Here is a 12,667-nt window from a genome sequence, read left to right on the forward strand (position 1 = left end):
CAGAGATGTGTATAAGAGACAGGTTTCATTAAAATCAGAATTTGACACTTCGCGAGGTTCCCTTGTAAGAAGAATTGATAAATAATAAATTATTAGATTCTTTGTTTTGCAATTTGGAGCTTACAAGATTTTAATAAGGCAAGATGGACAGTGACACTACATACGTCACATTTACATTTACTATCTTTTACTATATTTATCCATTTCTTTCATTAATTTTAAAATCTTTGTGACAGTAAAACAAAGAAAAAAAACCAACAAAAACAAATCTTATTGACAAAAATTTCGGTATTTATTGTAACAGTAAATCTTTATTCTTTATCCCATATCTTCAGTCTTTTCCGATAGTGCTTATTTGAACTGTTGAATGTACCACAACGCGAGTCTGTTTATCATGCATTACGTAATATTTACGAACGCATTCGGAGGAATGCGTTCCTTGAATCTCTTTTAATCGCAAGGACGACATTTGTCAGAACTGGTATAAGAATTGCCTCGGTATTTTTGCCAGAGAAGCAATTTTTACTTCGGCATTAAATCAGACCGATTATGTACGCTCGTGGTCATATATATACACGTTGCAGTTTAATTGAAGAAATAAATATGCGAGACGGATGTGTGCGAGCTCAGGCCGCGCTAGACAAGCGGCCCCCGAGATGGCGAACAATCGCGATTCCTGTCTGTATATAGGTCAGGCCGCAATTCATCGTGATCGCGTTTGAACGTCCGGACGAGAGCGATCAGTGTTTTGCAGAGAGTTATACACATGTATATCACAACGGCAGTGTTATAATGAGTGTGCCAGAAAAAGGTGAGCGCAAAGTACAAACAAACACGCTTTCCTTTATTCGAATAACATACATGACAAAATCAAGGAAAAAATTAAAAATGTATGTAAGGAGAAATAATTTTTTCTATATTCTTATCACATTAAAATTAAAAAGAAAGAGAGGCAAGAGAGGGGAAATGGAGACAGAAGAAAAGAAAGAGAATTGGATTTTTTTTAATTGATTTTTTTCAAAAAAATACGAAAGAAGAAATTAAAAGTACATTAAAAGTAGAGATGTGCAAATAGTTTGAATTCGAGTCGAATCAAAGTGGATTCGATTCGAGTTTATTTTCGAATCTGAAAAATTCTCTAAAATTCGAAATTGAATAGTTCGAGAATTTCGAATCAACAATGTTTCTATTTTGAATCGATCGCCTATTTTATTTGCTTCATTTATATCTCCCGCGCGATCAACTATTCTTATCTAATAAATAAGTATTTTTGATGTATGTAATGTACCCATGTAGATTAATATAGAAAATATTCGAAAGCATTCGAACTATTCGTGTATGCACATATTATTAATTACATATTTTCTAGTTCAAAGTGTCATAAAATTATGATTCTTTAAAATGAGATGTAAATCGAAGACAGGTCTTCAGTTTGTTTAAATCATTGCGTAAAATAATGTAATTCATAAATTTTGATATTTTTTACGTTTAAATTAATATGTAATGTAAATCTGGGAAAAATTTATTCAGATTCGATTTGTATTTGAATTAAAGAGATTCGATTCGATTCGATTTCGAACATGTTATCAAAAATTCGATTCGATTCGATTCGACCATGCAAATGCTTGATTCGCACACCTCTAATTAAAAGTTTGATGAAAGAAATAAAATCTTATTTTTTTTAACAAAACGAATAAAATGTTACAATTATCTTTGTTTACAAATTTTGATAGGCTGCATTATAATTAATGCATAAAATGCCCTTGAAGTTTAAGAATTTGACTTCTTGTTATCGGGGAAAATATTTATTAAAAAAAGTAAATGATTTTTGCTGTGAAAATGAAAAGGATAATATGAAAATTGATGGCGCCTACTTGGCGTCAGGAAGTTAGACGCAACGATCTTACGAAAGAAGTGAATCAGACGGTTGTGCAGCTTGCGCATGTGAAAATTGCTGGCGTGCAATTTGCGTTTTCTCGTGCGAGCGTGCGGTCGAAGCGGAAATCGGCTGCGATGGATCGGTTTTTCATCGAGGGAGATAATTGTTCTCGCTTTCCGTTCCGCACCCGCCCCGCCGGGAGGAATCGCGCACTTCACGCGCTCGACGACGTAACGTAACGCGTACGACGTCGTAACGGCGCTCGCGAATTATTACGAAACGCTCGACGGTTGTTATTGCGGCGTCTAATATCGGCTGGATTTAACGAGATACTAGCTCGAGGCGTCTCTCTCTCTTTCTCTCTCTCTCTCTCTCTCGATCCTGGATCGTGCTGCAAAAGCAGTCTTTAACATTGGACAACAGCCGAACCGGTCATTTTGATCGGTAAGCATTTTTTCATCAGCCACAAAGACTATCTTTAAGCGACACGCAAACTTAATTTTATTCCGATTTGATGTATTAACAATGGAAATTGTAAAGGACGGAAAAAGAGTTTTTTTATGGATTTGAATATTAAATGCCTAAAATGTATACGTCTTTGAGGAATTTCTCGTGGTAGTATAAAGACAGTATAAAGTATACAATTTGATATTTTTTTTTTTATGAAACCGCAACAGGAAGATTATTTTAAATTGTAACATTATTATATGTTTTACGTTGCCGTAATGGTATCACATATTAGATGAGGATTGTATAAGTATTTCTAATGATCAAAGACTATATTCCGATCCATGTGTTTCCCCGCGGCGATTATGTAATTTTCCGCAAATTATGTATAGAATCGCGTAGATCATTAATATTAATGGATAAATATTCCTCACATGGTGCGTTCTAGGGTCAAAATTGTCTGATCCGACTCCACCTTGATCTTTCAAAGACGTTTTAATTTCAAATCGCACGAGGAAAACGTGCACCAGTCGAGACGACTGCAGGAAATTGAAAAAAGTCTCTTGGCGTTACGTAAATCGCTGTAGACGCGTAGGAAACGTCGAGAAGGCGAGGCGACCGACGTTACGATCGTCGTGTGTACTTGAAGTTTTTTGATCGTCCAATATATTGTAACGAGCGAGACTGCGCGACGCGATTCCGTAATATTTTGATACGCGATATCGCTGCACGATTGGCTGATTCGCATAAACACACATGGGTCCATATCATATGTGCTTTACATTCAGTGCTAAATACAGTTTGAATCTGAATTTTACTCGTTCTACAAAAGAAAATATTTTAACTTTGAAAGAGTCCGATAAATGGATGCTTAGAGAGGATAATTTTTAATAGATATTAGATATGTGATACTTTAATTTTTAGAATTACATTTGACATCATAGATGTTTGATCTAGAAATTTTGTTATTTTCTATGAGAAACGTATAAAATTAATTTTTTATTTATCTCAAGATAGATAAACTTTTGCTGAATATTGTAAAAACCGATACAGGTATTCGTCGTTATTATTCTCGCATGTCATCAATGATCGAAAAATTGCTTCACGATTTTCTTAACCTTTTGATAAATTTCACTCTGAAAGAGTCCGATTAATGAATGCTTAAAGAGGGCAACTTTTAGTAGATATTAGATATATGATACTTTAATTTTTATTAGAATTACTGCATGTGACACCACAGATGTTTGATCTAGAAATTTTGTTATTTCCTATGAAAAAACATGAAATTAATTTTTTATCTATTTCAAGATAGATAGACTTTTGCTGAATATTGTAAAAACCGACATACTATATTTGTCGTATTATTATTCTCGCATGACATCGACGATCGAAAAATTGCACGATTTTCTTAACCTTTCGATAAATTTAACTCTGAAAGAGTCTGATTAATGGATGCTTAAAGAGGGCAACTTTTAATAGATATTAGATATGTGATTTTTATTAGAATTACTGCATATGATACCACAGATATTTGATCTAGAAATTTTATTATTTCCTATTAAAAAAAAAGAATTTTTTATCTATTTCAAGATAAATAGCTTTTGCTGGATATTGTAAAAACCGACATACTATATTTGTCGTATTATTATTCTCGCATGACATCGACGATCGAAAAATTGCTTCACGATTTTCTTAATCTTTCGATAAATTTCGATGATAGTACGTTATTTCAATTCTGAACACGATTCGAACTTGAAAATACAAGTGCATGTTTACACACATTCTTGCAAAAGAGCGATACGATATCAGCTTTACGACTTGTATACTGTAGTTACCGTCAGTATCGTTCAAAAATCGTTCCGTAATAAGCAATCGTGAGATATATCGTCAATGCGGTGCGCGCGCGTCTCCATCTCTCATCGCCGAGGATCTTTGCGCGTAGGAATAATTTAGCGCGCTCGTGGTGCTCGTTAGCAGCGCATCGCTCGCGGTCATTTTATCTACGCACTCGGGATCGGCTCTTGGAAGATGGGTCGGTGACGGTCTATGGAATTTGCCGTCTCAGGGTCTGAGGGCTTTTTTAAGACCAAACAAAAAATAATTACACACGGAAAGAATGATTTTGTTGAAAGGTCTAAAAATTTTGCTAAAAACAGATCTGAAAATAATTTTTTATTGAATCATTAAAATAATTTGTTGGAATGTTGAAACTGATAAGCATTGCTATAAAACGTTTTGATATTTTAGCAATCATTTTGACTTTTGCACAAGATTATTTTGATTATTGAACACAAATTATTTTCAGATTTGGATTAAACAAAATTGGTCTTTCCGTGCATGTGTTCCCTCTCTCCCCAAATATAAAAATTAAACTTGGGAGAGAGAGAGAGAGAGAGAATAAATTAAAATATGTAATAGTAATAGCAGGACTGGGTATATTTCAAATACTTATTGTATTTGAAATACAATTTGTATTTTGTATTTCAAAAATGTTATTCAATGTATTTTGTATTTCAAATACAATTTCAATCTATTTTGTATTTGAAATGCTAAAGAAATTATATTGATAAAATATCTTGACCACAATTAATAGTAACTTCAATTTTTCTCATATGACAATTAGCGACACTAACTATTTTTGTCAAGTTTCAAACAATATCAAGATCATCAGAGTCAAATTTCATAATCTCACATTAGTAAATAGATTTCTCATGCGGTTGATAGAGGCTAATAGGACTGTTAAAGGGTGTAAGAGAGTAAAACAACTTTTCTTTCTCTCTCTAAAAATGGAAAGGGGACTGTTGAAGGGGAGAGTTTAACATTATATATTATTATCGTAGTTGAAAGATCAAATTAAAAAGTATTTTATATTTCAAAGAAATATTTTGTACTTCAAATAAAAACTTAAAAGTATTTGGTATTTTGTATTTCAAATCGAAAGATTGAAAGTATTTTATATTTTGTAATTCAAATACTAAGATTGCCAGTATTTTGTATTTTGTATTTCAAATACTTTAATGATGTATTTTGCTCAGCCCTGACTGTAACAGTAATATTACGATAAAATAAGAACAACAAAATATCTATAACTATATTAGTAGTTGTAACATAAGTTGGTGTGGCCAATAATGAGAAATATTCATAAGGTAATTACGAGACAATGCAATGAACTGAAAATATAATGCTTGACATATTCTATCCATATACACTCTTTTATTGAGGTTGCAAAATTTAATTAGAGGATCATTCTTAAGACAGGTTTCTCGCGAGAATTTCAGTCGGATCTGCACATGCAGCCCTCACGATCGCTCGATCTTGTTAGTCGTTATGGTCACACTGCCCATTTCTCTCGACGGTTATTCCGTCGCGCGATTAATGTTACTGTCACGACACTAAAATTAATATTCTGATAACATGCGGCGTATATTGTGATTCTAGAGTCCAATTAAAAGAATAGAAAAATCGCGAGATTTCTTGCAGCGATTTTGCTTGTTTTCTCCTTTCATCAAATGTAACGTGCATTGTGCGTGTATTTGTGCCTCTATAAGTTAAAGTTGATGGAAACTTGATTAAAAATGGACGATTTGTTTACTGAGCACGTCGCGCTTTAAAACGTACTACTTATTAACATGAATAACAGGAAGAGACTCATAAAATTAATTAAAAAGTTAAAGGGCAATAGAGAAAAGAGTTAGTAATAAAAATACAAATGTGCAGATCGGGTGCATTTTAATTTGTTGTTTTATAAATGTTTAATATAATAAATTTATTGTGATATACAAACCGTGTTCAACGGATCCTTGGCTCAAAATTATGTTATAAATAACGAGTTTTTTTGACGTCAGTATCGCGAGTCGAGTATCTTGCGAGCCTCTGAAACAGATCATGATCGCTATCGGTAAAGGTCTAACATTTAAGCAAGCAGCGTTGTAAAGTGCTTAATTTTTTTAATTAGTTTAATTTAATAAAGGTTATTTTAAACATGATTTAATAACGACTTTAAATTTTAAATAATATCCTAAAGTTACTATGAGACACATACAGATAGATTTCTTCATATTTATTTTTAGCGTTTATATAACTTATTTGATTTTATCCACAATTATATACAAAACGTACGAGCCATTTATTACTGAAAAAAATATATACGTCAAATTAGTAATTTAAAAATACACACAAGACGAGTTTTTGCATAATTTTCCAGCAACTATTTTTTAAATCTATTTTCTTTGTTAAATTTTTTTAATTTGCCAGAGATTAATTTTTCATTTTATTTTTGGATTTATAATTTTTATCGATAAAATTTAAATTGATTTTTTTCCACCATAATTGATTTTGACTAATTGAAATGATTTCCTGTTATTTCGGCTTCTTTCGCAAATCTTTATTCACGAGGCCACGAGGCATTCCAGAGTTAAAAACGTGCAATACGCCTTTTCGAGACGTCAATAATCCTTTCACTTCGCAAATCTCGCGGTCTCACTTACGAGACGAATCTGCCTGCCTTCATGTCGACGATGCAATCGCCGATTTGCGTTTCGATGATCAAGTCCGAGGACTTGTAACCGCTCGGTGACTTGGTCTCGTCTATCCATTGCGAGGACGGGCTGTATATCCGGAGGTAGCCGCTGTGGCTGCCGACGACGACGACGTCCTTCCGGTCGGTGCCGAACAACGGCGTAATCAGCAGGCTGCGCCTATCGAAGGACTCGTTTACTCCGCACTGCGTTCTCCACCATTCCTTCGTCTTGAACAGCGACATTTTTCCGGAACGCTTCAAGAATTCGGCGGCATCGCGCGACGCGAAGGGTAAGTTGCGACTAACGCCCGGGGGTTTACACGCCGGTGGTTGCTATGACACCGCGCCGCCACAACATAGCCAGCTTCCCAGAGGCAGAGGCTGATCAAAGATTCATAACGAAATCACCGTGTAATTCGCCGCATTATTGCAGTACTTAAATAAGTATCGCGAAGAAATGCATGCGTATTACAGGTTGCTTCAGCAAATTTTATTACGAAGACACATGAAGCACGAATTCTATAAATAATTAAATAAATGATTATAATAATAGGGTGTATATGGTTAGTAATGAGAATAAAAATAATAAATATTAAGGGCAAAATTAATAAAAGGATTAAATTAGATAGTTTTATCATATTATTTAGGTCAAAGAATAGTTTATTTAGAATATTAATTTTGGAGATTAAAGGAATAAAGTTATTTATTTTTTTGAAGAATTAGTTTTAATATGTTATATATATATATATATATATATTTAATTTACAAAATTTCTTGAGTTTTAAAACAGATCTTTAAAGAATTATAATTGCTCAAGTATATTTATTTTCTAGAGGTGTGCGAATAGTTCGAACTCGAATCGAATCGAATCACAGTAGGTTCGATTCGAGTTTGTTTTCGAATCTGCAAAATTCGAAATCGAATAGTTCGAGAATTTCGAATCAACAATGATTTGATTTCGAATCGATCGCCTATTTTATTTGGTTCATTTACCATCTCCCGCGCGATTAATTATTCTTACCTAATAAATAAGTATTTTTGATATATGTAATGTATTCATATAGATTAATAAAATATTCAAAAGCATTCTAACTATTCGTGCATACACATATTATTAATATTTTTTAGTTTAAAATGTCACATAAGATCATGATTCTTTGTAATGAGATGTAAATTGAAAACAGGTCCTCAGTTTATTTAAATCATTGCGTAAAATAATCTAAATCGTAAATGTTGATATTTATTACGTTTAAATTAACATGTAATGTTAATCTAAAATTTGATTCAGATTCGATTCGATTCGATTCGATTTTGAATATGTTATAAAAAATTCGATTCGATTTGATTCGACTATGCAAATGCTTGATTCGCACACCTTTATTATTTTCCATTCAACAGCTTATCAAATTTTCTTAGTTCAGAATTTCTTGTGACTTTAAAATCCTTAGTAACAAGCGACGACTAAAACTTTCTGAAGGTCACTCAGGGTCATAATCTTGACAATATATGTCAAAGGTCAAGGTGATTGGAGCAGCCTCCTTTTATCTACATATTTACTGATCTCAACACTTGAGTGTAATGCCATTCTCTAAAGCTGAATTTCATATTAGATGAGTTCGAGTATGGCTTTGTACATATATTTTGACATATTAAAAATATTCAATTGCCATAAATTCAGCGAACCGTTTTTTTCTGCTTACAATTTTTAATACATATTTTAAAAATTGCTGACATTTTAAAAAATTAAAAGGATTAAAATTGTGATTTTTATTCAATTTGATAGCCCGCTAAATTTTTTTAGCTTACGATTTTTAACTTTAAAATTTTTGAAATTTTTAAAAATTATACTTGCTTAAGAATAGTCAAAATGCCTGCAAATGCAATCAATGCCTGTTAAATTTTCTTGGTTTAAGATTTTTAATAGCTTTAAAAATAAAAAACTTATCTTGTCTTTTCTATCATAGATGTTACATGTACTAATTTAGTATGATATAATTTGTGTAACAATTATGTAATAACACTGTTACAGAAAAATTCTCTCCGAAGTGCGACCTATCGTTTCCCGAAGATTTTTTTTGCGCTGAACACGGTGCCGTTTGAAAAATTCATTTAGCATGTCAGGATTTTGAGTAAATTGGAATTAAAGACGCCATATGGTAAAAAACTTTTGGCCAATTTAATTCCAATTTACTCAAAATCCTGACGTGCTAGGCGAATTCTTCAAACGGCATCGTGTTTAGTACGAAAAAATCTTCGGGAAAAGATTGGTCGCACTCCAGAGAGATAAAAAAAATTTTTTTTGTAACATAATGTAATTTATCATTATGCAATAATTAATAATTTAGACGAGATAATTTGGTTTGAGAAATCAATATTTGTATAAACGTTTATAAAATTCACTTTTGAGTGGAAAAAGATTTTATGATATACAAAACACAAAATCCATCTTTATAAATTTATTATACAAATTATGTATATGTATGTGTGGTGATGTATGTTATACATATAATGTATGTACAGTAATGTCTGCACTGTTTTATGAAAAAATCTAACATGTAAAAATCATCTCTTGCGATTATTATATTTGTCTCACAATCAGTATAGAGACACTTTATCAAATGTGTCGTTCCAGCCGTAAATTATATACATATTATATTCGCATATTCGCGCGTAACTATTACTCTCGCGTAAATTAGTATGGTATTTAGTCAGCAGATGCCACTACAGTTATATGTATATTCACTTTCGTAATAGCAGCAGTCGGAATGATAGATTTCCATCTGTTCTTGAAAGATTTAAACAAAATATTTGTCATTTATATACGTATAATAATTTTTAAATTTACAACAAAATTGAAAGAAAATTATTAGAAAATATACATATAAATATAGGCATTTGTTATATAAAGCGGAAAAGACGGAATTATTTTAAATATAAATAAATATAATAGTATTTTGTAATTTCTTTTAATATAATTATTACATTGTGTTTTAAATACATTACTAATTTTTTATTACAAATTAATAAATTTTTTATTAGAATTGTATTTATATAGAAAATAGCGCCATAATATATAATATATATAATATAATCTTTATTAATATGTAATAAATACTGGTAACTTTATTAAAATTAATTATAATTGTAAATTGTTTATTTTATTAATCAATTTTACAACATCATACAAAACAGGAGTGTCTTTCAAAGTTAAAACCTGATATGTCGGGAAATATTTGGGGTTCAGCTTTCTATACAATAAAAAGAATTACATACATATTATATGCATACTACATATATTTAATATTTATATGTATATTATCAATTTTTACTATTATATAATTAACACTGTTTATATTAGTGTTTACGCTAAATAAATATTGACTATCGACTTTCCTTCTTAAAAATCGCGGAAAGAATCCTCAGAATAATAAAGTTAATTTGCTTGCCGCATCAGTAATTTAGAAAGTTTTAAATCTTCTAAATTTTGTCCAATAACACATTTTGCAATAGTCTAGTTAATATAGTCGACGGTTTCAGGATCCCTTTCTTCTACCACAGTCTCTTCTATCATATTTACATTTTGCCTATAAAATGAAACATAAGATTATTTATTATAATGACGCATGTACAAAAGAGAGAATTTTTCTGGAGTATTACCTTTTATGCCATAACAGTTCGAATACAAATACGATTACGCTGAGTAGCGCTCCGTAGCCCATCACAACTATCGCAAAGTAGCATTCTGTAAAACCGATGGTAATGAAGCCAGTCTGACTCGAACACATTGGTTTGTTCGTAAACATGCGATATTCGTCGCGATGCTTGAGCCCATATTCTTGCAGTTTCAAAGCTCTAAAAACATTTTCTTCGAGTACTATACATACATCACAATTTATTCTAGTATTTTATGCAAACACAACGCAAGCCTCTTTAAGTTTAATTTAAAAAAAGTTACTCTCCAAAGCAATCAAAACATTATTAAAAAAACATAAAAGTTATGTATGAAAATATTACTGCAAATTTTTTTTATAAATAATGTTTATTTTTCAGAAAAAATAAAGAAAATGTATTCTTCGTATAAATTTCATTCTCGATTCTTTTATAAGTAAAACCGTTTTTAGAATAAAAGTATAATTTTAGCAGGTTTGGGTAGGTTAATTTTTTTAAAACTAAGTTAAGATAACAGTCTAAAAGTTTAACTTAGTTAAGATACAAGTTAGTCCATAACAAAACTAATTGAGTTAAAATTTAAGTTAATAAAAAAAAGTAATTAAAAAGTTAAAGTTCAATTTTTTTCATTTTACACTTTTAGGGTTTTTAGATAAAGTTTTTAAATAAAGTGTATATTTGTTATACTTATTTCTATCAAGCCGCGGAAAGAGGACCGATTTTGAAGGACTTCTTCCAACATAATTTAATGCACAGAAAGTCCGCGAACCGTGATTCCTTCCCGCGGCCAGACTATATTTATTAATATTATTATAATTGCCTTGATGTGTGTTCTCAAATTTGAAGAACTAACATAGACATGATGTATGTTATTTTGGGTTTACAAGAAGCACTAAAAATGTAACTAAATTAAGTTAAAAATTAAGACCATAAAATGTAACTAAGGTAAATTAAAATTATTTAACTTTTTAACTCAACTTTTATCTTATTAACGAGGCACTACCCAACCCTGAATTTTAGGAATATAACGCTTAAGTAATTGTCGATTTTTTTATACCATATTCTCAAAAATATCTCGAAATTACTATATATACTTAATACGAGACATTATGCGTTTTCTAACAAAAGATTTTTACGTGAAACTTTAATATGTACATTAATTCCTGTTTGCATCGTGTGAGAAGTCAATATAAACTTACCCGTTTTTTATTATTTCTAAATAAGGTGATTGTTTTTGTATCGCAATAAGCGGGTATCCCACAAGAATCGTGCTTATAAAATCGATTTCAGTTAGACCGCATTTCTCCTCTTCCTGATATGTGTGTTGCATGATGTAGTATATCGAGCTTCGTAAGCAATAAAACGCGAAAGGTTCGTTTCGTATGCGGCGTACTCCTTCTTCCAGACTCATCCAGTTAGATTTATGTCCTCTCGGTTCTATTTTCTGCTCCACGATCGCCTTCCTAATAGGATCTTGAGAAGCCTACATTCCAATAAAACGAAATTTATTTCTCTCAATAAAATCTTTTATTATTTAATAAAGTATTAGGAAAGATCGTGAAAAGTTAACTAACAATTGAGATCTTAAAACGCCAACACGGTACAAAACGGATCTTGGTGCTTCCATATAATATTGGAGTGAATCTTACAATTAGTATACTACCTAAGGGGGGATTTATTAAAAAATAGATGCTTTGAGCATCAATTTATTAGATTGCCTATGGCAATTTAATTTTAATGTTACATACTACTAGATTCGGAGTTGCGGAGAAGCACGCGATTTGCGGCCACGTGGTGTTATATGAACCGAAAATTGTAAGATTCACACTAATATAATTATATGGAAGCACCAAAATGCGCTTTGTACCGTGTTGGAGTTTTATTATTTAACTCCTTGTTTTGTAACAATTATATTTACCTTAAAATAATATCGATTGTATGGTATATCCTGCACTCCAAGAGTTAACGGGCTATACAAGAGATCGGAAAGGGTTTTGATCGAATCTGTGGTAGACTGTAAAAGAGCCACGATGTTCGCCGTGTAAGCCGCGTAAAGGCTCAGTGAAGCCAGTAGTAACATAAGAGTGATGATTCGAGATGGAATTCTATATGGCTCATACGAATATCCTACGAATACACAAAAGCAATTTTTC

At 31.6% G+C, this 12,667-nt stretch overlaps 2 protein-coding genes across 2 annotated transcripts in view; both read right to left on the minus strand.

Moving 5' to 3' along the window:
* Window positions 1–7,135, minus strand: part of LOC105448391 (protein PTHB1) — a 24,176-nt gene extending 17,041 nt beyond the window's left edge. The window contains exons 1-2 of the mRNA XM_011686912.1: window positions 6,814–7,135; window positions 6,111–6,199 (exon numbers count right to left, since the gene is read on the minus strand). Of these exons, the coding sequence (XP_011685214.1) occupies window positions 6,111–6,199; window positions 6,814–7,088 (364 nt within the window). The 5' untranslated portion in view covers window positions 7,089–7,135. The remainder of the gene's footprint in view (window positions 1–6,110; window positions 6,200–6,813) is intronic.
* Window positions 7,136–10,199: 3,064 nt separating this feature from the next.
* Window positions 10,200–12,667, minus strand: part of LOC105448327 (glutamate receptor U1-like) — a 24,437-nt gene continuing 21,969 nt past the window's right edge. The window contains exons 6-9 of the mRNA XM_011686833.1: window positions 12,433–12,641; window positions 11,714–11,997; window positions 10,503–10,697; window positions 10,200–10,429 (exon numbers count right to left, since the gene is read on the minus strand). Of these exons, the coding sequence (XP_011685135.1) occupies window positions 10,357–10,429; window positions 10,503–10,697; window positions 11,714–11,997; window positions 12,433–12,641 (761 nt within the window). The 3' untranslated portion in view covers window positions 10,200–10,356. The remainder of the gene's footprint in view (window positions 10,430–10,502; window positions 10,698–11,713; window positions 11,998–12,432; window positions 12,642–12,667) is intronic.

This window comes from Wasmannia auropunctata, unplaced genomic scaffold (assembly GCF_000956235.1).
Source record: "Wasmannia auropunctata unplaced genomic scaffold, wasmannia.A_1.0 LD336088.1, whole genome shotgun sequence".
Taxonomy (NCBI): domain Eukaryota; kingdom Metazoa; phylum Arthropoda; class Insecta; order Hymenoptera; family Formicidae; genus Wasmannia; species Wasmannia auropunctata.